The 27,256-nt window shown below is 41.3% G+C and overlaps 1 protein-coding gene across 1 annotated transcript in view; it reads right to left on the bottom strand.

Annotated features, from left to right (window-relative positions):
* Positions 1-27,256, bottom strand: part of GPHR (golgi pH regulator) — a 401,532-nt gene that overhangs the window by 160,636 nt on the left and 213,640 nt on the right. Inside the window, exon 11 of the mRNA XM_068351883.1 lies at positions 7,645-7,812. Within this exon, the coding sequence (XP_068207984.1) occupies positions 7,661-7,812 (152 nt within the window). The 3' untranslated portion in view covers positions 7,645-7,660. The remainder of the gene's footprint in view (positions 1-7,644; positions 7,813-27,256) is intronic.

Raw genomic sequence — 27,256 nt, forward strand, 5'->3', positions numbered from 1 at the left:
TACCTTCCAGTATGCTTTTGTTTTCACAACAATAGCACTCACAAAAAAAAAAAAAAAAATTTAAACAACACTCATCACTAATGAGAGTAAGAAAAGATTCAACAGTTGACTAAAAGCAATGCAACAGTACCTACACATATGTACTGGTTGTGGACAAAAACAAAATTGGCTATTCTGTATCAGGCAGTTGATGGGGCTTCCTATTGCATCACCTGTCATTAACCACCTAATTTGCTAATGATTTAGTGGCCGCTCCAACTATGCTGAAGGCATATGCTTACTTTAAAGGACGAAAGGTTTGTATATGGTTAGGAACAACTTTATGTAAGGATGCTTTATAATGAGGGATTTTGGTGGTCTGTAGCAGATTAATCCCATTTACATTAATTCTTAGGTAGAAATGGAATACATTTTTTAACTAGGCTTTCTTGAATTAGTCAAGTCTGACCTTCTGGGTTCCAGTACACTTAAGTTAAAACTGTCTTTTTCCTTAAATAAGCATGGATATACAGTTAACACTTTGAACTAAACTGTAAGCTAGTCTAATACAATGGTTTGTGTTCACAGATTAAAAAAATGGTTTCAGAACATTTTAATAAAAATACATAATCAACTGGCAAAGGTAAAAAACTATTTGTGATAAAGAAATTAGTGGTGGACAACTGAGTGGTTAAAGATCACTTAATTATTCCTTTGGAAAAATTGAAAACAATCGTTTAGACTTCTAATCCCAGATTTTGTCATTTCTAAGACAATTGAAAGTGTTATTTTGATTTGCACTATTACTACTACTCCTTGGGGTTGTCTAATTTTTTTCTGTATAGGCACTGGAAGGAGATTTAAAGATACCGAATAACGGTTCTAACGAATTTCTGTAGCAAATGATTAAGGAAGAATGAATGATCTTGCTACCAGTTTACTGACATACCTCTTTTGTGATCAGTCTACTTGTTAGCAAGAGAAGTTAATGCGGTAAACCCCAGAAAAAATCTTAGATTTTAAAAGCAATTTGTATATTTCCTAACTATACAAATACGAGTCCTTTAACCGGAGTATGACTTCAGTAAAGCTGGAACTGACGTTAGAAATTTAATGAGTGAGTTATAACTACCAGCCGGTAGTGAGGCCCTGCCCACCTGTCAGTCAGCTTGACACTCACTTTTGACCTCAGGTCTGAGAATTGTGGGTTGGTGCAAGTGAGAAGTGTAACTTATAAGATTCCAGTTTGCATATCTATGAATAACACAAATTACTCAAAATATTTTTTTATTGCTACAAAAATACAAAAAATTGTCTTTTATTAGCAGACTCATCCTTAGGGGGGATTAAGTTCATAAGAATCAATATCTGGCTGGAATAACTTCTTTAGGAAAAGTCAGAGCACCTAGTCCTGTATTGAAGTGAAGGTGATGACTCTTGCCAACCTCCTCACAGTCTGACCATGGAGATGTCACAGGCGCAAGGTTAGCCCATACCAAGTAAAAAAGGTAAATATTCAAAGGAGGACCTATATCCTTGTACAGGATATATTGTACGAATGTATACGCACCTAAGAAATAAGTTTGAATACATTTCATCAATCCTCCCTCTCGTGTAGGATGGGAAGATAATTTTTAACAAATTTTCTCTGAAAAGAAATATTGCTCGGTTATGGAGCTCATAGCAGCCATGACTGCTGCACCCCCTCGAGTGAGTAGGAGGAAAAGTAGGTCAGTCAATTTACCTTTCATTTTAGGCTAATGCCAAAACATATTTCAGACCATATGCATCCTCTCTTGTGAGAGAGCTAGACTGGCTACATACCCTGTTGAGCAGCCAACACAGGAACAACAATAAAGGAACCCAAAGACCTGAGAGTATACTTCCACGGGTAGTGGTAAAGGAAATCTGTATTAGCAGACTCCTATCTTAATACCTGAGCCATTGATAAGTGTTATGAAAGCTTAATAATTTGTTATGTAATATTTAGATTGTTGTAATTTTTGTGTGGTTCTCCCTTAATTGTACTTTCATAACATTTACTATGTAATGTTGTAACTGTAATTTTGTTTGTATGTAGTTATCCTTGCTGAAATATAGTTTAATCTTGTTTGAAAGTTAGAATTTATATTAAGATTAGATTCACTGGCTCTGTGCAACTGTAAAAGATTACAGTAATGCCTCAAGATACGAAATTAATTCGTTCTGGAGTGGCTTTTGTTTCATGATAATTTCATATTAAATTCATGAGTCACGCTGTTGCGTAAATCACCTAATTCCTCCCAAACCCTACAAAAGACACCACATTAAATTTCCTAATAAAGCCTCAGTATAACCACAATGAAATACTGTACATCCAAAAACATTAGAATCATTCAATATACCTAACGTAACTGTTAATACCTGTAAATTAAATAGATCTGCACCGACTTGCAGGGGTACCCTTTATCTCGGAAAAGTTTCATAATAGCTGGTTGGTCGAAAGTATTTTTGTCTGAATATCATCACTACTTTCAAATAATTACCAAGTAATGTGAATCAAAACTTATTTACTAACCTAAATTTCTCCTCAAATATAGGATTTGTCAATAAATAATGTTAACGAATAAATATAAAGTATTGTGATGGCAAGTTTGAATTTGATAACAACACCCACCGAAGTCAACGACAGGAGCTTGTTTTCGGATGCACGCTGTATAAATTTGTAACTTTTCCCTTATTCTAACACAAATTGGGATAAATTATAATAAGCATAAGAAATTTTTTTTATTATAAACCTTCTTTGAATACCAGAATCTACTAAAATGTGGATTTAATAAAACTCGGTATTGGTGAAAATTGCGGGGATGTAAATGGAGCATTCTACTGTCAAACTCCGAAGCGAGGATGGAAGGGAGAAGGAGAGATATCGCGGCTGTAACTCAGCAGTGAAATGATGAATTTGTTTAATTGGGGTTTTTAGGCAATTTATGCAACACTAAGTATCCTCAAACCAAAAATATTGCTATTAATAAAATCTAAACCCTTATAAAAAGAGCAGCAAACTATTTCTATACGAACTTACATCACAGGCCTATGATGCAAATTCGTATAGAAAGGGTTTGCTACATTTATCCAAATGATTTAGATTCTTATGTATTGTGTAAAATATGTAACTAATACACATGCTAAATTAATCAGTGATGTACACACACATGTATATATGTTCCAGCATCTCAGCTGACATCTCTCTCGTATCCCTTTCAGTACCACAGTGAATACTTGTATGAACACTTGGGGAGGAGTGGACAGTCTGAAGAACAGAGATTTGAACTTGTACACTACTTCCTCAAGGCTGAAGCATCATATAAAATCACCTTTAAGTAGGCTAACAAGCAAAGCGCAAAAAGTCATAAAAATAAATTACATTGAATGAGATGTCCATAATACAAAAAGGGCTTACAAATAGTATAAGGAACTAAATGAAAGCCTGATAAACAAAGAGATCACAAGGAAGCGACACCAAAATGGCCGCGGGCGAACCCCCGTAAGGGAACCTGAACAAGCGGCAATAAAATTATATACTGTAATTAGAAAACCAACACGGTAAAAGATTAAATGAGTGTTGGTACCTATAAATCCCAACCAGACAAATATAATACTCAACTTGGGAGCAGGGATCTCCAAAACGTCGGACATCTTCAAAAGCACAAAACAACACAGAGCAAAGCAAAACATGTGTGACCAACGCTGGTGCTATGGAGGAATGAGGTAAGGGGGTGGGGAGGTGTAGGGGTGGGGAAGGATAGTCGTAGTAGGAGGCAGCAGACGGGTGTAGGACGGCACCTCGTTGTTCCAGGGGATGTTGATGAGGGAGAAGTCTAACTGCTGAGGGACCTATGGTCGTGGTTCTATCACGCCCCAGTTTACTATACCGACACTCATAGAGTGAGCGAGCTGGGTTTATTCCTGGCATTCCATGCATCCTTTTTTTCTCTGGTATATTTAGCAATAACTATGCCTTAGAAATGGTGCTATAGGAGCATTTCACTGGGCGACACAGGTTCCTCGCCCAGAAATAGATTTTTCCTTCGTCAAAATCCCTTATTTAGATCATTTTGGATTTCAAATAATAAAGCAAATGCTAGCCTATACTATACACTGATGGTTTTGCAATTCACTAGTCGTCAAGTACAACAAATACTGTACAACAATTCATTAAAATTTTTCCCAATTTTAGGTCGTCAAGCAGGCAGATGTACTGTATGTAGTATTTACATCTATCCTATATGTAATTTTAAACTTTTTCAAGTAAGTAAAACTTTAAAGCCTTTTAAAGGTTTATTAGAAAAAAAATACAGTATAAAACATAGAAATTATTGAAATGGGTAATAAAAACATTTGAATGGGTAAGTTGCCGTTTGCCTTAGCACTAATGAAATTATTCTCTTCATGTGTTTCGAAATATGCGATTTCCCATTTTAGTGAGGCTGTGGATTGACCAAATTCTCCCATACTTGGAGATCGTGATGTACTTACAATCATACTTTGAGTTATGAGTTTCCATGCCACAAAATTTACACCATGCAATTAATTTTAGCTTGATCTCTATTAAAGGATTCAGCACTCAGATTTACATTTAGGAAATAGAAATGATGCAAATAGAGTAGCATCATCTGCATATACAACAAACTTGTTTTCAAGGTCAATCACATATATGTGTATACAGTATGAAAAATAATGGGCCATGAACACTACCCTAAGGAAAACCAGACATCACATTCCTATACTTACTATGGTGCATATCGACAACAACTATTTGCAGTCTATTACTTAAAAATTAAATAATGATGCTAAGAAAAGATCCACTTACTCCCCACTGTTTGAGTTTGAAAACAAGGGACCTATGATTAACACAGTCAGAGGCCAACCTTACAAATTTCCTGACCACAATAAAGTAAAGGAAGGGGTACAGTGCTTACCTCGGCAACTTGGGCTAACAGGATCCGAATCAACCTTGACCTGGCTCATGAAAGGGCCACACAGATACCCACCAAGACCGGCACAGGTCCTCATGCTACTTTTAACAGCACTCATAATTACTCTCACACAAGGTAAAAAGAAAAACCACAAAACACAGCAAAAGCATAATACACAACATGAAGTGGTCGTAAACACGTCTGCCTGCTACAGCAACCAGGAGATGAGCGAAGCTGTTCATTGACTCAATCACTCCTCTCCAGCTTGGATGAGATAGCTGGTAACCACACAATGTTACCAGAATCCAAAATTTTGTAACTAAATGACTTGGGGGTAAACCAAGGCCGTCTCGAAAGAAGGCCAGGTCAGTGGGGGATAAGAAAGGTCTCACGTGTTCGGAGTAGTGCTATCACCCTGCTACTCTAGGCTGTGAGTAAAGGGGTCGCGCTCTATTTCTTCGCAATTTCCTGCTGTTATTACAGAAAATATTACTGTTTTGGTATCCAGACTGTTAAAAAATAATGTATTTTAAATTGCAAAAAGTGTTTGATTTTTTTTGTGTATTTCTTTAAAAACTAAATTGTTACAATTATATTGTTTATTTATTATGCCTTAACTAAACCACAGAGAGTGTACTGTATTTTTTTAAGAAAGAGATGATATCCCAAAGCAGCAGTGGCTGAAAAACAACTTCGTAAAAACAATGATAACATAGAAAAGTTGTAGCATACTAACAGTGTATGTGTTTTATTTTTTATTTTTAATTAGGCTAGTACCACATTATTTTGATAATGTTGTTACTTTTTTTCACCTAATTTTTAACCAGATTATCAAGACCGTCTCCCATTGGTGTGTAAGATTCCTTAATTTTCCATGAGAAAAAAAAAAAACAAGTGTGTATGTATAGTCAGTGCTTGTGTGAGAGAAAGAAGGGTTGTGGATGACCAGGTGGCTTTGCCAGGTGTTCTCGTTAGCCTGAGGACTTAATCTGAACCGTCTTGTCACAACTTAACTCCTACCTTTTCCGACTCTATATCAATCGACCTACTTCTACCCCCACTGACCAGGCCTGTATTCGAGACGGCCTTGGGTAAACCCCATATAAATCGCAAGGTTTTGTATTCACCTAGGATGATGTGCAGTAGTATCTATGTATTGAAAACTATGTTGTATCTCTTAGCAGTACTTTTTCTTTAATAGTAAAATATTTATATTCAATGATATACGGAAAAACCGTACTTTTGCATTAGCACCGTATTTTTGTGAATGAATTGTTGAAGTTGTGAATCAACCTTTCCAACACTTACGAGTAGTATGTCGTCTCCCCTTAGTTAATTAAGCTGACCTTTAGTGATATTACTGTATATATATTATAGTAGCACACACTACAATATTAACGTGTTGTTAAATAGGAAAAACAGTGTTTTTGATCTTATTTACATAAATGTAAGTGTGGAGATGACTCGTGTTCTGAGTTATTTTACTGTGTACAGTTGTTTAGTACTCCATTCTAGTGTACTGTATACTGTATAGTTACTGAAGCATGTTCCTATTTAATTTCAATAATTATACAGGAATAGAAACAGCAAAACACAATATAGTGCAGTACAGTGTGTTACTTAGTGTTAGTTTACGACAGGCAATGGGCAGTGAATTGTTAGGTTGTGAGTAGACCCACCCTAGAGCAGCAAACATTCGCAGACTATTGATCTTAGTACCAGTCTCTGTTACTTAACTCCCAGGTGGCTTTGCCAGGTGTTCTCGTTAGCCTGAGGACTTAATCTGAACCGTCTTGTCACAACTTAACTCCTACCTTTTCCTGCCACCTGTCGATAGTTTTACCTACCTTGTTAAATTTTTAACAGATTTCCAACTTCTCTGAAGTATTACTTCTACTAAAGGTTGATGGTTTGTATTCATGTAAGACCAAAGAGCATAATGATTGAGATCAAATATTACTGGTACAGTACTAATGGAAGACGTCTAGTGCTCTATTAGACAAAATTACTTTATACTTTATATATGGAAGGCTAACTGTATACTACTTGAAGCTGAAATAAAAGGTGAGTGTCAAGCTGATTGACAAGTGGGTGGCACTTCCCTGCCACCTGTCGATAGTTTTATCTACCTTGTTAAATTTTTAACAGATTTCCAACTTCTCTGAAGTATTACTTCTACTAAAGGTTGATGGTTTGTATTCATGTAAGACCAAAGAGCATAATGATTGAGATCAAATATTACTGGTACAGTACTAATGGAAGACGTCTAGTGCTCTATTAGACAAAATTACTTTATACTTATATAAGCCAATCCTTAAAACATAGTAATTTAATATTCAAAATCTCAAGATGTGTACTATATTTAAATTTCCTGATTTATATTCTTTTAATATTTGTTGCTATCTAGCTGCAGTAGATTGTATGTGATATTTCACTATGTGAGGTGTATCTTTAATATGCTTTTCACAACAAGGTATCACAATATGTAAAGCCTTATGTAACAAAATAATTTCCTTATAAAATACATATACATAGTTGTACTGTATTATTCAATTCAATTCCTGAAATTTAAGTGCTTATGATAACACAGTAAATCGGTTTCCACTAAACGCCTGAATCACTTGCACAAAGAGACAACTTATTCCCTCATAAAGTTCATACTTATCAGTTTCTACTTTGCAATAAAAGTAAGGTACTAATTCCATACCTAAAATTACATTCTGTCACCATTTATGTCCATAAAAAGATTCGGTTTTATCTGTAGAATTGACTTGCTTGTGTGCTAGATAGAGGATCCCCATTGTAGTAAGTGCTGAGACAAGGAAAATAACATCAAACCATCGATGATAAAAATGAAATTGCAGGTCTCCTAAAACCTAAAAGGAAAAAGAAAAAAACCCATTAAAATTTGCTACAACTATACATGAAATGGTGTCAGGAAATGAGTCATTTCATTTATATTCATAATAAATGAGTTAGTTGATGTATGTAACTGGTTATTTCATAAGTTTTATTCATAAATAAGAGATAGAGAGACAAATAAAGTCAGGTTTAATTATGAAGGAACAAATTAGATACAAAGAGAGACGAGGGAGTGAGCGAGTCAAAGGTAGTCAAGTGGCTAAACTGCTGATGTATGAATATTGCTTTGCCAAACCAGGGGGAAACAACAACTTCCCTTTCACATGAGGTAGGCCGCCTTGTAATGGAGGAAAATGAGCGTCCTCTCTTTGGTGATGTAGAGGGGAATAAATCAAAGACCGTGACCATCTGAAGTCTAGCTGTCCTGGCGGGGCCCTACTCTCTGTGAAGGGCCATGATTTGTCTTGTCTGATCTCAACAATTCTTTGCAAGAAAGTCTCTGGATGTTACACTACAATTCTTAGAGTAATGATTTGCATATCTGTTCAGCGTAATAATTCTTTTTTATTTTGGGATGTATATCAGTAAATGAATCAAAGCTTATCCATACCCATTCCATTTTCTGAGAGCAATTATATAAAATTGAGTAAACTTGCACTGAAGAATTAATCCCAATTATTGACTTTTCCAGTACCTCATATTTACTCATCTAGAACATGAAGCTTCAATTTCATTAAGTCTTACCTATGAAGCTTCACAATAGGAAACAAAGTAATCTTTATTTTTCATAATTACAACCTTCTAAATTTACTTATGTTCAGACAACTGACAAGTAAAATGGTAAAGGCATTGCCTCTAAGAAAGGCAAAATAATTTTCCATGGCGCTCTCAGTTAAGTTCTTTTTGCCATTTGATGTGTATTGAGAAAATCACCTCTGAGGTCCCTTGCTTTTCATCTATGAAGCATGAAGTTTTCAAATTTTAAACAAATAATTAAAATTTTCTTCTCTGTACACTACACCAAGCCAAACCTGGAATTAGCAGGTGCCTGATCTCTTGATAAGTCTACCACAGATGATCCAGGAACTCTCCTGACAGTCATGTTTTCACAATATCTGCATGCATTGATGCATGTCTTATAATTGTTTTTAAGAGCAGTAAATAGGCTAATTGGTTTGTTCATTTTTATTAATTTGGTAAAAAGATTTTTCAAGGTATATTTTGCTCTTTTTCCTGGTATTAGGTTTATTATTTTCAACACAATATATGATTTTGGCTTACACTTCCCCTCTCCAACTCATTGTGTAGGTTCAATGGCCAAACAGAAATTTAGTGGCCTCATAAAGTATTAGAAAATTTTCTAAAAGTAATTTGTATTTTTCCTACCTATACAGTACAAACCTTTATTCTTTAATATAGGGAACATGTCTTCAGCAGAGCTAGCATTGTCGTTAAATTTGTTAACAAGGTAGTTAAAACAAGTGGAGAGCAAAGGCCAGTAGCCTCCACTGGTTAGATTTTCCCTTTTGACCTTTGATTCAGGAATGAAAGGAGAAGTTTAACTTTAAAGGACTTGGGTTTCTATAACTAAGAAAAATACAAGTTACTTTTTTAATTTTCTATTTGTTCCTAAGCGTATACAAAACTTTCATCCTTTAAAATATGAAGACTCACAGGTGGATGGGTTGGAAGTCCCCCTAGAACAAAAAATGGTTGGTTCTTTTTCCTCCCTGGTCCCCTATGGGAGCAAAAGAGATGGCTTCAGCAATCTCCCATCTGTCTATAATGAGGATGAATATGCTGATAGGACCTGACATGTCAAAGAAGATTGGTACATGGTCAATGAAGATATGACCCTGATGGGAATTGCAGTCCGGAATAGTATACCTGATGTATAATGATCAATAGGTTGATATAAATTCCTCCATCCTCACCATCCTTTAGGGAAGATGGGGGGAGATACTTCTCTAGATTCTAAAGAATGGAGCTCAGAAATTTAGCTTACTAGCAGCGTGTAACTTCGAACGCTTCGTCCTCAAGAGAAGAGGCAGAAAAATGAAGGAAATTTGTCTGTAATTTTATCTTTCATTCCAGACATACATTTATACATTACCATAAACAAGATGCTTCATTTCCCAGGTGGGAGCTGAGATGGTTACACAACTACGTGTAGCACAAAGGTGTCAACAAACTTGTAGGTATACAGTATTCCCGCAGGTAAAAGGTTGTAAAGGTGGTCTGGCATTTCCAAACCTCGGCCTTCAACACCTGGCCCCATGCAAGATAACTCTTGAATGCTAGGGTGGAACATATACCCCTGACTTTGTGAGCTCTGGTCGTAAATGGTACCTCAACCGTTTCAGAGGTTGAAGCATATGCTTTATGAATCATCTCATGAAGCCAGAAAGAGATTGTGTTACTTGACATCTCTTTCTCAGTACAGCCAATGCTAATGAAGAGTTTCTGACACTCAGGACTGAGGTTTCGGGTCCTCTTCAGATAGTACAACAGAGCCCTCAGGGGACAAAAAATCATCATCTTTTGATTACCAACTGATATTTTGTCATGGGTAGATACAATATTATTGAAAGAATATGTTATTAATATAGAGAAACGTATTTATTCCCAAAGTGCGAGCAGCAAGACGAGATTCGACTATCGTAGTGTTTGGTCCAAGCTGTCATCCCTTCACTGTTGCCTGCATTTTGGAGACAAACTTGACCTCGACAATGAGTGCCTGTAAGAATAAAGGAACTGTCTTGTTTGGACCAAGATGTCACCCCCTTAATCAGTGGAGTCAGCATTTTTTGAGAAAACCGAGCCTTGAGTGATATCCCTGTTTATGAAAAAGGTCATCATTAGACAACACATGCCGTGCCTTTGTTATGGCTTAACACGAGGTTCAGATGGCATCGGAACTTTATTCTAAAAGCTTCTATGGCATGATCGAAGTGGGTGTTTTTGAGGAAATACATCAAGATGCAGAATTGTCAAAAAATGCCTTATATGGAAATGACGACTGTCCATCGTAATTTGCTCCACTCATACATAGGTATATAAACTTCAAGAAGAGACTATCAAGAGGAGATGGGACAGGATATAAGACAAGAGAGGAGCTATGTCCGAACCATATAGGAACCAATTTCTGATGAGATAAGCAGAGAAGACCAGAAGTCTGACAGAGCCAGATTCTAACCTTCCCTTTGAGATAACATTAAGCATGATTACCTTATTTTCAGAAACTTCAAATAGACCTCCAAGGGCACAAGCTCAGGAAATCAGGGGTAAAGTTCCACCCTAACCTTGAGGATGAGTCTGTCAGTGGCACAAGTTTTTAAGGCAGGCAATTGAAACTGCCACACTATCTTCAGGAGTGCACCAACAAGTCCCTTGATGCATTTAACCTAAGATTGCTGGTAGCTCCTAAACTGGTTGTGTAGCAAGCCTAGCTCTGAAAACAGGATCAGCCAATCATCGAAAACCTTCGGAATACTATTCCCGTTTGAATGGGCCCAAGATGAGAGGAGAGTGAACACTCAAGGGAACAACTGCAGATCAGTAGACAGTCTGAAGCACAGGGCTTTGAACTGGTACTGTACATACCTCCCTCGAGGATGAAGCAGAGGTACTTTCTGTTAGACAGATGGATCACTATTTGAAAATACACGTCTTTGAGGTCTACAGAAGGCATAATGTCTTCCTTACTGATGGCTACACATGCTGTACTTACTCTCAATTTTCCCTGGAGTTTGTACAACAAACTTGTTCAGAGAAGAGAAGTAATTGACTGGTCTCCAACCTCCACTCAATTTCCTGACCAGGAACAGCCAACTGTTGAACCCTAGAGACCCATTCCAGATAACTTCTAGTGATTCCAGAGGGTAGCTCAGGAACCTCATCAGAGAGCAAGTGAGGGAAGAGGGAGAGGTGATCTAATGAAAGCGGTATCTGTCCAGGAAGACCTCCACCAAGCAACTCTCTGCTCTGTGTCATTTCCAATGTTTCCTAATGACTTGAAATGACAGATTGAGGTGGAAGGGGCTGTAGTAGCATATCAAATTCTGAAGGCTGCTGTAGGCTTCTTCTGAGTTGACATCAGGAGGTGAATTGAAGGAGCTCTTGGAATGGTTGTCTTTGAATAGCCTGGGCCAATCGATAGATCAAGGAGTCATGACTTGCTTTTCTGCATTTCTCCATTGGCCTTGTCCTCCTTAAGCTGGACGAGAGATGCAAACTCCAGCACTGGGATGTTCCTTAGGGCGATTGCTTTTTCTTGTCCCACTTGACCGGGGAAGCAGGAAACAACTGCGTTCCTTCTCTTCAGGAACAAATTTGTCCACTGGTTTGCAGACTGTCAAATATGTGACCGCCTTTGTGTTTCAAACGACCAAGTCAGGGTACAGTTAACTGTTGTTATGCATAATTACCATATTTCCCTTGTCATAAGAGGCATATTTTTTCCTAAAAAGTGCCCCCAAAAATCACTGTGTGGCTTGACACTAAGAAAAAGTTGTATAAGGGAATATGACAACTCTTAACACCCAACTAATGACATACAAGCCCTCACACTCACTAGACCTAAAATATAAACCAATAATTATCATTCATGTATAATAAATTCATTCATTTTTATATAGCACTTCGTTTAATAAATTACAAAGTACAGTAGCAAGTTATTTGTTTGTTTTGGCAATCAGCTGATGGATCACCAACCCCCCTCTAAAAGCAAACATGCCAACAAATGGTCTCCTAGCAGACGACGCTGAAATAGTTGTTTATGCAGTATTCATCTATTTTGATGATATTTTGTAATAAAATCACAAATTTTAAGTAATTTGTATTTTTCCTAACAGTACTTACCTCGAACTACTTTCTTAGAAGTATCTGGGATCTCCTCCCATCCGACCAGAGTTTTGTGTAGTTTACCCTATACCTGTTTTCTATGAGGGATAACCTCAGGCGGAGTGATACGCGCCCTGAGGCTAACCCCGGGTCAGAGAGCATGCTTGCTCAGGTCTCGACCTCCAGTAAGTTCTTGGTAGCTTCGGTCTCTAAGAATTCCAGAAGGCACTCGGGGAAGGCAGGGCGGGCCATTACCCGGAAGTAGTTTGAGGTAAGTACTGTTAGGAAAAATACTAGTTACTTAAAATTTGTGATTTGTTCCAACATGGAGTACTTACCTCGAACTACTTTCTTAGGAGACTTATACTTTAGGAGGTGGGAGTGGCCTTTTAAACTTCTGAGACCGTGCTGAGATATATCCAAAGACCTAGATAGGAGGCTAGGTCCTGTTGACCCCAAAGAAAAGCGAGAAAAGAGGAAACTACACAAAAAACTCATCTTAGTGTCTAAGTAACTCACAAGAAATCCTAGGAGAAATGTCCTTCCAAAGTTGGGGTACTTGTAGCCGGCTCAGGGTCCTATCTGAGACCATTTGAAGCAGAAATAGGGGGAGGAAGAACAAGGGGGGTTAAGGAACGAACCTGTGTCTCTTGTACTTACTACCCGCGGTTATCACTGGGGCTACACCTTTAAACCGGAGCGCGGAAATGACGGTACCTATCGAGAACCCGTCCAGGGATTTTCTTGAATAGTCTATCAAGTAGTGAGCAGTGAAGGTAGACTGGTTAGCCCAGGTGCCTGCTCTCAGGATCTGGCCCACTGCCATATTCTTCTCGAAAGCTAACGTAGTACTAAGACCCCTAATGTCGTGGGGTCTGGGTTTTCCTGGCAGGGGGATACCTATCTTACTGTAGGCCCTGATAATCACCTGCCGCAGCCAGAAGGAGATAGTGTTCTTCGAGACTGGCTTCTTCACTAGGCCTGTGGAAACAAAAAGACTTTTGATCTCGGGCCGAAGTCTGGCTGTCCTCTCTAAGTATTTCCTTACCGCCCTGACAGGGCAGAGACGCAAGTCCCTCAAGTTGTCTGAGCAAGGGAATGATGGTACTGAGAACCCCTCAAACCTGGGATCCAACACGGCCGGATTCTGGGTCTTCGCTACGAAGGATGGCACGAACCTGAAGGTAACCTCCCGCCAACCCTTCGAGTGAGCGACTTCGTAGGACAGTCCATGGATCTCCCCTACTCATTAAGCCGAAGCTAATGCCAAAAGGAAAACTGTCTTGAGGGTGAGATCCTTGTCCACGATGTCCTTTAGGGGTTTAAAGGGAGGTTCTGACAACATCTTCAGGACCCTGGCTACGTCCCACTGTGGCACCCTAACGGCTTGCGGGGGACACGATTGCTCGAAACTCTTAATGAGCATTGAGAGATGTCTGGAGGTTCCCAGGTCGATGCCCTTCAGGAGGAAGACTTGTCCCAGAGCAGCTAGTACTCCCTTGATGGCCAAGATGGATATGTTGACCACGTCCCTGAGATAAACTAGGAAGTCTACTTTCTCCGGGATGGAGGCTCTCAGGGGCTTGATGTTCTTAGAGGCACACCATTTAGTAAAGGTGGCCCACTTTGCCTGGTAGACCGCTGCTGATGATCGTCTCCGGTAGCCTGACATCCTCGCTGCTGTCCCCGACGAATAGCCTTCTTTCCTCAGGAGTTGCTCGATAACCTCCACACGTGAAGGTGGAGGGACCGAGGGTTCTCGTGGAACCTTTGAAAATGTGGTTGCCGGAGAAGGTCTGGCCTGTCCGGAAGGGGCAAAGGTGGAAGTTGTGCCAGTTCTTTTAGATCCACGAACCACTCTCTCCGGCCACCAGGGCGCTACCAAAGACATCCACAGGTTGTCCGCCCTCCTTACTCTGTTAAGGACCTGTCTGAGCATCCCGAAGGGGGGGAAAGGCGTAAACATTGAGGTTGTCCCAAGGGTGCTGGAAGGCGTCCTCGAACGCCGCTCTTGGGTCTGGCACAGGAGAACAAAACACGGGGAGCTGTGCGTTCAACCTCATTGCGAAGAGGTCCATCACTGGCGATCCCCATTTTTGAATGATGGTTTTGGCTACTTCTGGGTGCAGGGACCATTCGGATCCCACTACTTGTCCCATCCTGCTGAGGCCGTCGGCTAGGACGTTCCTTTTTCCCGGAATGAACCTTGCTGAGATTCTAATCTGTTCTACTTCGGCCCATTCCAGAAGTTCCAACTTGAGGACGCACAACTCTTTCGATTTTAGTCCTCCTTGTTTCTTTATGTAGGCCACCACCGTAACGTTGTCGCACATCAGAGCTACGGTGTTCCCCCGGAGTAGATGGACGAACTCCAGGCACGCCCTTCGCACTGCCCGCATCTCTAGCACGTTTATGTGCTGGGCCTTCTCCTCGTCCATCCAGCTCACTCTTGCTGACCTTCCGAAGAGATGGGCACCCCACCCCTCCTTTGATGCGTCCGTGAACAGGAGCATCTCCGGAGGGTCGGCTGCGAAGGGCATTCCCTTGAGGGTGTTCGACCTGCCGCATCACCACTCTAGGACCTTCTTCGTCTCCGGGAAAACAGGAATCACCTTGTGGGGGGAGTCCCTCTGGTTCCAGCTCTCCTTCAGATTCCACTAAGCCCTCCTGAGCTTCAGCCTGCCCTGGGGGACCAGTTTCTCTAATGACACAAGGTGGCCTATCAGCCTCTGCCAGTCCTTCGCTCTCCTGGGCTGGCCCGACAGGAAGGGACGGAGGACCTGGTCTAAGTTGTCTAGTCTCTCCGCGGAGGGGAAGGCTCTTGCCAACCGGGGAGTCCAGGACCATTCAGAGGTAGGTCATCCTGGTGGAGGGTATCAACTGGGACTTCTTCAGGTTGATGATGATACCCAGGACATTGCAGAACCGCAGAAGCTTCGTGCCTTGCTCCCTCAGTACTTCCTCTGAGGCTGAAAGTAACAACCAGCCGTCCAGGTACCGAATCAGGCGAATGCCCTGTTCGTGTGCCCAGGCTGAGACCGTCGTGAAGACCTGAGGGGCTGTCCACAGCCCGAAGCTGAGGGTCTTGAACTGCAACGTTTGGGTACCCCATTTTACCCGTAGGTACTTCCTGCTGGAGGGGTGAACTGGAATTTGGAAGTGGGCATCCTTGAGATCTACTGACATCATGAAGTCCCCTTCCCTCAAGGATGCTAAGACTGACTTCAGAGTGTCCATCTTGAAGTCGGTCTTGAACACGAACTTGTTGAGGGCTGAGAGGTCTATGATCTGGCATCAGAGGTGGGGGGTCCGCTAGGAAGGGTAACCTGTACCCTTGCTTCAGGACTGCCACGGTCCACGGGTCTGCTCCGTGGACTTTCCATGCTTGCCAAGAGTGTTTGAGGCATCCCCCCACCTGAGGCTTCGGCAGGAGTAGGGGGCCTCCCTCCCTATCTCCTCCTAGAGGCATGGCCTGAACGCCCTCTTCTGGACGCTGCGTAGGAAGGTCTATAGGAGGATTGAGCTGAGGCTGCTCCCCTACGGGAGGGCTGAGAGGACTGTGACCAGGCCGTAGTAGGGGTGTCTCTCCTGGGCTGGCTAGGTGAAGCCCAAGGAGGGAGAGGAACATCGGAGGTAGACCTTCTGTGTGCAGGTCTCCTCACTGGAGGGGGTCTGGAATCGCCCGGATCCTTGAGTTTCCTGACCCTTTCAATTGACTCCTCAGCTGCCTTCAGGGGGAAAATAGAGTCGTCCCACAGGGTTAGGCTTTTCAGGGACCTCGCTTCTCTGTCAGGAAACCGTCTAGTAATCTTGTTGAGGACCGTGTCCCTCCTCCGTAGAACCCAGTTGGCGGCCTGCGCTAGGGACTGGTAAGACAGAAACTTCAGGGCCTTACCTCCCGAGCTAATCAGCTCCTTGAGTAAGGCCTGATTCTCTGGAACCGTGAGGTCGTACGAGGCCTGGACACCCACTAGAGTGGAGGCCCACCAATCCAGCCACGAGGAGACGTTCACGAGGTCCTTCGCTATTTCCTCCATCATGGTGGCTTCTGATGGAGAAAAGCAGATTGGTGTTGTAGAGGCCCTCTCTTCCGCCGCTCCCTGGCCTAAAACGGCAAATGCAGGCTCCAGTGTACAGGTGCCTGCACGATGGCCCTCCGGGAGGTAAAACTTGCTCTGGGACTTCAGGCCCTGGAGCAGTTTGGAGGAACTCTGGTTCTTGGGAGCCTCGGCGTGGTTGGCCACAATCTTGTCCACGTGGGCTTTACCTAGCTTCACATCCCTGGCTAACGGTAGTGCTAAGGAGGGTTTCTGCTGGACGGGGGCATCCACAAGTCTGTTGAGACTGGATCACCAGAATTCCTTGGAGGAGGGCTCGGGCTCGTCCAGCCTGTGGTGTCTCCGAATGAGCCCTATCACCCTTTGATAGGCTGACACCTCCGCTGCTGAACCCTCCCCTTGGTCGTCCAGCTCCTCCGTAGGACGTACTGATGCTTGAGACGGGGCTCCTCCGGCGGAGGTTTTCGTACGGGGAGAAGACAAGGCCTTGGCACTCTCCATCTCCTGGGGTTCTGGCCGAAGGACGGGCATAGCCGTCGAGACGGAGGCCTCCGTCCTCGGTCTATCCTTCCTCACGGAGGTCCATGTATCTGCGGGTCTGCTCGACGAGGGGAGCCGTATCTCACGATCCAGACGGCTCAGGGTCGCCTTGGAGGTCTGGATGCGGCTGCCAGACCGAAGGGCCGACTCTCTCCGCTGGGCAAATGGAGTCGGAACCTTCGCGGACTTATGCCTGTCTGCTGGGACCTGGAATGAAGACTCCCTCCGTCGGTCGAATCTGCCACCGGACGAGTATCTCTCCAGAGAATGGGCTGCCAACTCTAAAAGTCTGCTGCGAGGGATGACTACCCACTCTTTGCCCGGGGAGCCACTTCTCCATTTCCTTCTGGGGGATCCGGAACGCCTACTCACGTGGCAAGACCTGGAGCGGGAGCGAGAACGGGAGTGTGCGGGACTTCTCTCGACGTCTTCCGAGTTTCCTCCGGGCTTCGTCCTCCGAGGAGCAGGAAACCGCCTCGACTGAAGAGCCTGACGACTTGTAGACTCGTTTAGGCGGGCCCGACACGCGATGACGTAGGAGGGTTCCCTCGACACTCGATGGACGACGGGGCCTGCAAGAAGACGTCCGGAAACATAGCAGATGGCGCTGGAGGGGAGCGTGGACACTCTACAGTGGGGGACCAGGTACCGAAGCCTTCTTCCATTCTCAGCGGGGACCTGAAGGGCGTCTTCGGGGGTACCCACGCGAGGGGGTCTGGTGGCGGCGAGTATTCTTTCTCGGCGGCACCCTAGGCTGCAGATGTTCCTGAAAAACAAGCCCAAGAGGCTGGAGAAGAGTTAGGAACATTTTTTCCCCACATAGGGTCATCAGAGGAGACGTGCCCTGCTTGCACCAGGACTCCGTCCCAAACACACACTCCCGTCCCTCCCTCAGGCCCCTCACTTGCCTGGAAAGACGCCACAACCCCACTATCCTGCAGATCAGACTCCTGGGGAAGGGCCACGGGCCTCTTCCCTGCAACGGACTTACCTCATCCCCTACTCTGGGTAGGGGAGGGTGGCAGGGAAGCTCGGTCCGACGACACGCCCGGCGAAGCAAGAGGAGAAGGGATGCTCGGCTTCTTAGGCGACTTCTTTGTCGCCTTCTTCTTCTTGGTGCTGTAACGCACCCACTGCCCCTCGTTCCAGGACACACACTCCCGACACGTGGCGGTAGGGGAACACACACTGCCCCTACATGACGAACACAAGGAGTGCGGGTCTACTTAAGGTCTCGACAGGAACGCACCACACGATTTACCGGCCAGAGGCCCGGGACAACGGTGGGGATGCTCCATGACGCAGTAGGAAGCACCACGAGACACAAGAACGCACAGGGAAAGCAAAGGGAAGAGCACAAAAGAACCACGTGGGAACCGCGTGAGACACAAAGGGGTCGGGGACACAGAGTGATACTGGGATTAAGGAGAGCGGCGAGATGATATCGCGACGCGACCAGAGAACTTACTGGAGGTCGAGACCTGAGCAAGCATGCTCTCTGACCCGGGGTTAGCCTCAGGGCGCATATCACTCCGCCTGAGGTTATCCCTCATAGAAAACGGGTATAGGGTAAATTACACAAAACTCTGGTCGGATGGGAGGAGATCCCAGATACTCCTAAGAAAGTAGTTCGAGATAAGTACTCCGTGTTGGAACAAACCATATTTTCAAAATTACTTTGTTGCTGAGTTCCAAAATAATATAAACAGGCAGTTGCTGAATATGTCCTTGGAAAAAATATCATCTCACTCTTAGTCGAGTGCAGAGCAGTGCACTAACATAAAGTTAGCAGAAAAGTAACTAGACCTAGAATCACATACAGTAGCAAAAGTACTCCACTTAGAATAATTTCTAGAGACATCTTTGATCAAAAATTAATTTTATGTGAAAATGTGTAGGCTATATGAGGAATTTGGGATATATTACTGGAATTAATTTTTTTACCACAATTTGATTTGGAACATTTGGCAACACTGCTTTCATGTAAACAACACTTGAAACCACGAAACACTAAACATGTAGTTGTGGTGGAAACTACGACTGGTTTAGTTTTTTCTTATATGAATATGTAATAAAATTACGATAATCAAGCGTGTAACTAATTAACATTAACTTAAACACTTCATAATACAGTGCACTCACAATATGAAAAGTTACTGTGCCATATAAAAAATTACACTAAAGACGCTGAGTACGAGTTACTGTTTAAGATTGCTTTTAAAATCCTCAAATTCTTTTTATTAAAAACTGCTCTGCTAATTCAAGGATGCTTCTTACCACTTGTAGCATCTTATGACATGGGAAATACGGTAATTAGTTTGGGAGAACAGCCACGTATGCCAAACTTACACATGAAACAAATTTTTTACATAAGAATACATGGCGTCTGTCTAATGTGGACCTCGAGTCCCAAATTTTTTTCATATCATCTAAAGTAAATAACTATTGAATATGCATTATTACATAAGAAGTAAATTAACATCACTATATCGTTGATTGTGGTGCGCAATTCCTGGATTCATATTGGTGAAAGAATCCTGGCATTCAATTTCATAAGTTGATCACTCTCTTTTTCTCTCAGGTGCCATACAATATGTGCATATAGCAGAAGAAACAAAAACCTTTACTTACTTAAACAGGGCCAATTAAATACGTGTACTGAAAGAAGCCTAAAATAATCGTGTTTTTCATGTTAACTGAGCTTCATTTAATCATTTTTGTACTTTTCTATAATCAATTTAAGGGGCATTTTAACAACAATAACCAAAGGTTTTTATTTTTGTTTTGTCGTCAGCTGATCTCAAGATGACAACGTTATTGAAAATATGCTCACAATTAAGAGTATCATTGATATACCTTCGTAACTTTATACAGTATTATTTACCAATTCTAAATCTTAAGTTACACTGTATTTGGTGAATTGTAAATCTAAATTTCAAGTTTTGACTCATGTTCTTTGGCAATTTTTATTAGACGATTTCTAATGCCAAACTCACATTTTGAGTTACATTTTATAACATTACGCTTATTTGGCGTTTTTCAACTATAAAATTAGTTTCAACTTGTGTTTTTTGCGGTTAAGAAATTTGGTGTAAAATATAGCATTAATGCATTACTGCATGAGAAATTTGTAAATACCAAACACGTGGATAACAAGAGTTGAATGTATTTATTTGTTTTGAGATTTTACAAATCCTACAATGAGGCAAAATACATGAATGCCCCTGGCCAGTGGTCGATCTAGATTGTTGGTTGGAGGCTTGCCATGATAGCAGCTTTGATTGTAGCAGACTCAGTGGCCAAGAACAAGGTGCCCTAGTACTTGAGTCTCTTTGCTGCGGTTCCTGCTGTCAGTGCTGCTACTGCTGAATCGATTTTAAGATGCAATAGATTAAATTTTCCTGGCATGTACAACCAGTGTTATCTAGAGAGGGTCAAAGGCAGGGTCTTTTTTGAGAACCTCGAGCAAAAAGGAATTCTTCGGACCAGAGATCTGAGAATTTCCCCTCCCAAGTACTGTACTAAAAAGGATTGACCATGGAAGCTATAGGGTGGGTCTTGACCTTTGAGGACAATGCAGTTGATCAAAGGCTGTCATCTTTGAACTGATAGGATCTGTGGAAGCATCACCTGGGTCATTGAACTCATGGATGAGGGTGAGTACACGTGAAAGTGTACTCTACCTCAGGATTCTCAGTATCAGCTGGTAATGGACCTGAATCAGGTGCAGTAGGGTCAATATCCTCCTGAGTTTCCTTCCCCCTACAAAAAGAGGAGACTCAACACAACCCACCAAAGTATCTCTCTTCCCTTTGGAATACTCATAGACCAATCCGAGGGCAGTAGTACTCAGCAGATGAGGGAACTGACAAAAGTTGCTCGGACTCCCTGTCTCCAAGACCAAAGAGACATATGCTGCCTTGGTCTCTGAGGTTTTGAAGGGAAAGTGTGGTATTGAATGGCCCAGGGGCTTTTTCACCGAGTGCCTATCCCTAGCAGAAGAAAGACTTTGAAGGAAATCACACAAACATGATGAGGACTCTCGGTGCTCCAAAGCGCGGTGAGAAAATCTTCATGGGAATTACCTGTTTCAGACCCCTGTCACGGCAATGCATTGGAAGACATTTGGAAATAGACTGGACATGTCCCACGGGAAAAAAGCCTATGAAGTAGACCAGTTTCAGCATGTTGGAGTTTTTCAGTGGCTAGAGGGTTATAGACACAATGGAAGGTCTAGATGCAGTGATTGCTGTCGATGAGAAGGAACAAGTGACTGAAGGTTTGAGTCTTGAGAAAAGCTTGTATCAGGGTCTCTGTTAGTTAAAGTGTATGGGGTCCCGTTACACAAGTATCCCAACACGATGTCTGGATGGGAGAAGAATGAGCACTTGGTGCTGATGTGTGTAGAGGCCTAGTACAAAGTGACCTAGCATGTGGAGATCAGGCGTGTGGCGACAAGGATCATGGAGATCTGGTGCATAGAGATCATGCATTTGGTAATTAAGCGTGTGGAGATTATGCACATGGAGACTGTCTCAGCGTGACCAACCACGATATGGCTAATCACACAAAGATGATGGGTGATAGTGAGAACCACAATCTACCTTATTCCCATGCATGTGTGAGGGAGGTTCTCGTCACTTGGCTGTGCGAGATGATCAATCAGACGTTTCTCCTCAACCTCTTAACAAATTTCTTTGGGGCAGTCACCTTCATAGAAAAGGAATGAGGGTGGCAGCCATCATCCAAACAGCAGTGCTCATGCATGGTTCCAAACGAGACCGAGCACTGGTAGCAAAAGCAAGCTTCTGTACCTTGTATGGAAACACCTTCCCAGGTTGAGTTGGGTTTTGGTGCACCACTGCTTCTCCCACACACACATGGAAAGAGATCAGTAGATGTCTCGAGAGATTCAGTCCAATCGGACCTCCTGGGCTTTGGTGACTTCTTCCTTTGCTTCAGGGTGAAAGGTATCACATCCAAAGGCTCAGCAATAGGTGAGGAAGAAGACACAGGAACAGATAAGGTGGGATGGGATGGCAAGCACATATGCTTCAGTTCTCCTTAACTACAAACACCAACATCAAGAACTTCCGGGATGGCGGCAACAAAACTGCAGTGATTGTAGAAACAGTTTCCTCTGCTGCAGCAAGCGAGGACTCAGAGAGGGGTGCCACGTTACATCACATCTCTGCAGGAGATACAGCTGAAGGAAAGCCACAACTTTCCCAGATAGAGGTCCTTATGATCATCGTCATTAGGCAGCACAGCAGTGGCCGTACTTTTCGCTCAGGGACAACGATGCCCGTCCCGAGGGCAAGGCGGGTTTCCTTTCTCCTTACGAATTCCTCTGGAGGACCCAGTCATGGAGGAACTCGAAGGGGGAAACAGAAAGCTTTGAACCCAAAGAAGCGGAGAAGTGGCTATAGAGCTTTTTTGGTATTAGGTGTGGTGTTGCTTAGTCCAATGTCAAAGAATCCCTATAGGGCATATTTCTTCCTCTTCTCTGCAAAGGAGAGGAGGCCACACACTACACTCATCATGAACAGTCATGCCCCTGCAGAAGATAAAAAGTTGAAGATCAACCTCCAGTTTACTCATCTATCAGATGCAATTTCAACTGGATTTACCAGGGCACTGCTGCATGCTCCTGGAGTCGCCACCAAATACAATTAAACAGAAACACTCTGATCAGAGAAAAAGGAAACATGGTTAAACAGCCTATATTCAAGGTAGGAAAGAAGCATATCAGTACTGAGCTGTGGCTGAAGTCAAAGTGAGGATTGCTCTACCTGACAAGTGGACAGGGTCTCCCTTTCACCCACAAGAAACTATATTTACCTCATTAAAAGATTAAGGGGCGTTACTCTTGACCACTGCTTAGAATTCTTTAAATTCAGATTATTGCATTTTCAGGTTGGAGAAAGCCTGTATTTCAGGTTTCAAATGCTATCTTTAATAAAACCAATTTGTTCTATGGGTAAAACATACTTTTCTTATATTTACATAAGTGCATCTGGTCTCTTACACAACACTTTTCTTATCAGTGCACATGCGTGACCAATTTTCTTCAAAATCTAAGGTAAAGATACAGTACTTATCGTCATCTCCCATAAACTTCACGTGAAACATTTTCTTTCAGCAAAGCGGAAAATGAAGAAGGTATTTTATTTCTTTCGATCGTGTCTTGAAAAAACGTATTTTGCAGTTCTCTAAGTTATATTTATCAAATATATTTGTCTGGTCTTTTATATATTTACAATTCTCATGTTATAGTTATACTGAATGATACAAAAACTGTCAGACAAAGTAGCCAAATACAGTACGCCTAAAGCGTAAAATTTTCCCGGGAAATACGCAGACAGGAATATATTATGCTAGTACTATCTTACTCATGAGTGGGCATATGGTACATATACAGTAGGGTCCCGAATTACACGTGTTCTAATTACGCGATCGATAGTTTTTAAAAATTAAATTTCCTGTATTTGCGAGGAGCATTCTAAATCCGCGAGTCAAGCACCGCGAAGCGTAGGAAATCTATTGTTTTCTTAATTGTATGGGGGGGGGGGGTGATGGTTCCCCGATGTCTGAGAAGGGGGGGGGGGAGAATGTGAGAGAAAGATTTCTGTTCAAACATTTTAAGACTAGTTTTGGATGAAAAATGTTAAGGTTTGCCCATCTGTTGTGTGAACTTGTCGCTAGGCCTAGCCTAACTGTCCAACACCTATATGTATAATATTCCATATTTGTACTAATTAATTTTTATACTTACGTTGTGATTATGGTGAAAAATCCTTATTCATTAAACTTTAAATTAAAAACCCATCAAAATAAAGACTATTTTATATCATGCTACTGCCAAACATGTCACCACAACCAAACCCATTACTTTGTTTAGTACGTTCCATCGCCGATCATAACGAACTCGCTAACCAATTTTAACAACTGTCTATAGGTTAACTTTTGCGGCAAAAGATATCTTACCAGGTACTATGTAATAATAATGTTATAATTAATGTTTTATTTATCCTTAGAAAATCAAAATATATGAAATATGAGCAATTTTGTTTCGTGTTGTTTTTTGTTTCCTAAAAAAACGCCTTCTTAAAAGGAAAACGTTTTTTTTTTTACGTTTCATTGTCGATCATAAACGCATTTACTCCTGAAAGTGATATTGAAGAGCTTTTACTAAAGATGTTATTATAAATAAAGATTATAAATAGGTGGTAAAATATCTATAATTAAAGTGTAGCAGCATCAAGAAATGTTGGGGTTCGCCCTTTACATAAGAATGTACTGTACATTGGATTAGACAGAACGTAGAAAAAATCAATTAGGGAAAAATCGGTATTCGATATCCTCTTCATCAGCATCGTCATTCGTCAATCGGGCTTTTTATTTTTTTTATTCTCAGTCGCTAACTAGTTATCGCACTGCCAAGATCTGCACACATTCCGATAATTCACATTTGAAGGTTTTCTGGGAGAGGATGGATAGAGAAAATACCGAACTATATAAAATGTTTTTATAACCTGTTAAGCGTCACCCACGTGATAAACCGTTCACCACGATCTACTCGGTACCGCCTTCAACTGTATATTCCGTTCATGACTTTAATTGCCTTTTACAAGCCGTCAGTCTCGTGATGTTACTTTACTCGTATAGTAAGTATAGGATCACCACTTGGCAACACTCTCAGCATATGGGGACTGTGAATAGAAACTTATATGATGTCTGGCAACTATTTTTCTGAAGGTAGCTTGATGTTAGAAAACTCTGGTTTGAACTGGTTTCCTATCAGTGCGCTCGGGCGTTCATGCATAAGTGGTTATTTGTTGTTCCTTTTGTAATGAAAGGTCTAAAGAGGAAGGTTATTTCTTTAGATGAAATAAATTATATTCTTGTTGTGGAATTTGATAATGATAACCTGTTTGATAATGAGAGCATTAGTTCTGAATCCTCCAGTGATGAGTATATTGAAGAAACAAAGTTTCCTTTCGATGTCGAAAGCGAAAATGACTTCTCATTACCGAATGACTGGACAACGAAATTTCACAAAACTATAAAGGGAAAGGAAACGCAGAGAGAGAGAGAGAGAGAGAGAGAGAGAGAGAGAGAGAGATAAAGTGGATAAATAATGTACAAATGTATGACGAACATATTTGAAAACTATACAGGAAACGATATGAAGAGAGAGAGAGAGAGAGAGAGAGAGAGAGAGAGAGAGAGACCTATCCCTTTCCTTTTGTTGCTTATCCAGGCGTAAGATTTACGATTGAAGATAAAAAGAACCCATTAGAATATTCAGTATTATGTAGCCATTTGAAATGAAATAATAGTAGTATTAATTGTTTTTTTTACTCAACCATTTAATTAATATCCCTACTTTTAACTATAATTACGAATTATAAGCATAAAGAAATGATATTAACTTTGAAAAATTATCATTAGTGAAATGACCGCTCAGGGCAAAAAAAGCGTGATTATCGTACAGCAGCCTATTGCACACTTGCGCCTAGTGGCCGTGTTTACGTGTGGGAGTGTCATCATGGATATACAGTACTATACTGTAATTTTTAACTATTGCTAGATACGTACTGTATCAAACCTTGAAAACCCTTTTTTGTTTTTTGTATCTATAGGAAATAATTCTACATCATTCGGAAAATACTGAAAACAGTAAGCTATGCATAGTACAGTAGTAAATACTACAGTCATAGAAAATTATCAAAACTTTAACAACTTTTTATTGTTTTATTTATCCATAAAAGAAATTTTGTACAGTATTTTATAAAAAAAATCTATAAGAAGGATTTCTTACAGTATTGTTAAGATAAAAGCTACAGTATATATATATATATATATATATATACATACACACACACACAGTGTATATACAGTATATATATAGCTAGAAAGCTAGAAATGGAGTGAAAAAAAAATTGACGGGTAGGTTGCTGTTTGCCGCCATGATGTGTTTCGAAATATACGAATTTCCAATTACACGAGGCCTTTCATCGACCAAATTCTCGCATAATTCGGGACCCTACTGTAGCATATATTTTTTAAGTTTTGAGGGAAGGGGTTCACCACTGCTTAGTAAATATTATGATGAGTATGATCTTATAATCCCCAGTGTCAAGGGCAATTACCACTGAAAGCCCATACTCATACAATACATACTAAAGTACAGGTATATTCATCTGATCTTCAGCTACAAAAAAAAAAAAAAAAAAAAAAAAAAAAAGCCAATATTTCTTTGCCTCCTCGTTTATATAATTACAACTTTTATGTCATACTTATGCCGAAAGATGCATGAAGTATCAGAGATGACTGCTAAGTATGCCTGAGGAGCGAAATTTGCCCAAAAAAGTCAGCAGGTAAGAATATACTGTATTATGATAGCAATGTCTTACTCATGTGTAGGCATTTGGTATATGTAGTGTTAATAAGAGTAGTTCTGAGTTTGAAGAGTGGTGCTCACTACTGCTTAATAAATAAGCTTAAAATATAACTATTATGTCCTTATGAGCCCCTAGTGGTGAGGTATAATTACTCCCAAACCCCCAAAATAACCCCCAACAAAGTTAATGAGACGATTTCTATATAAGAAAAACTTTGTCGCCCGATATCTCAAGTCATGAAAATTTCAGATATAAATCAAAACTACTTTTTCATTTACGGATGAATATTTACCATTTATATATAAAAAGGAAGGTAGCATCAGTGTGGGATTCAGCCTTATGAAGCTTCATCTGTGGTGGATAACGGAGGAGGGTGGGCTGTGGCACCTTAGCAGTACCAGCCGAACTCGGTTGAGTCCCTTGTCAGGCTGGGAGGAACGTAGAGAGTATAGGTCCCCCTTTTTAATTTGTTCGATGTCCGACTAACCCCCAAAATTAGGGAAAGTGCCTTGGTATATGTATGTATGTAATGTATATAAAAAGATAGGAAACTTTACATTCTAAAAATTAATGGAATAGATTTGCAAATTTTTTAAAACATGAAAAAATG

This window comes from Palaemon carinicauda, chromosome 28 (assembly GCF_036898095.1).
Source record: "Palaemon carinicauda isolate YSFRI2023 chromosome 28, ASM3689809v2, whole genome shotgun sequence".
In the NCBI taxonomy this organism is placed as follows: Eukaryota; Metazoa; Arthropoda; class Malacostraca; order Decapoda; family Palaemonidae; genus Palaemon; species Palaemon carinicauda.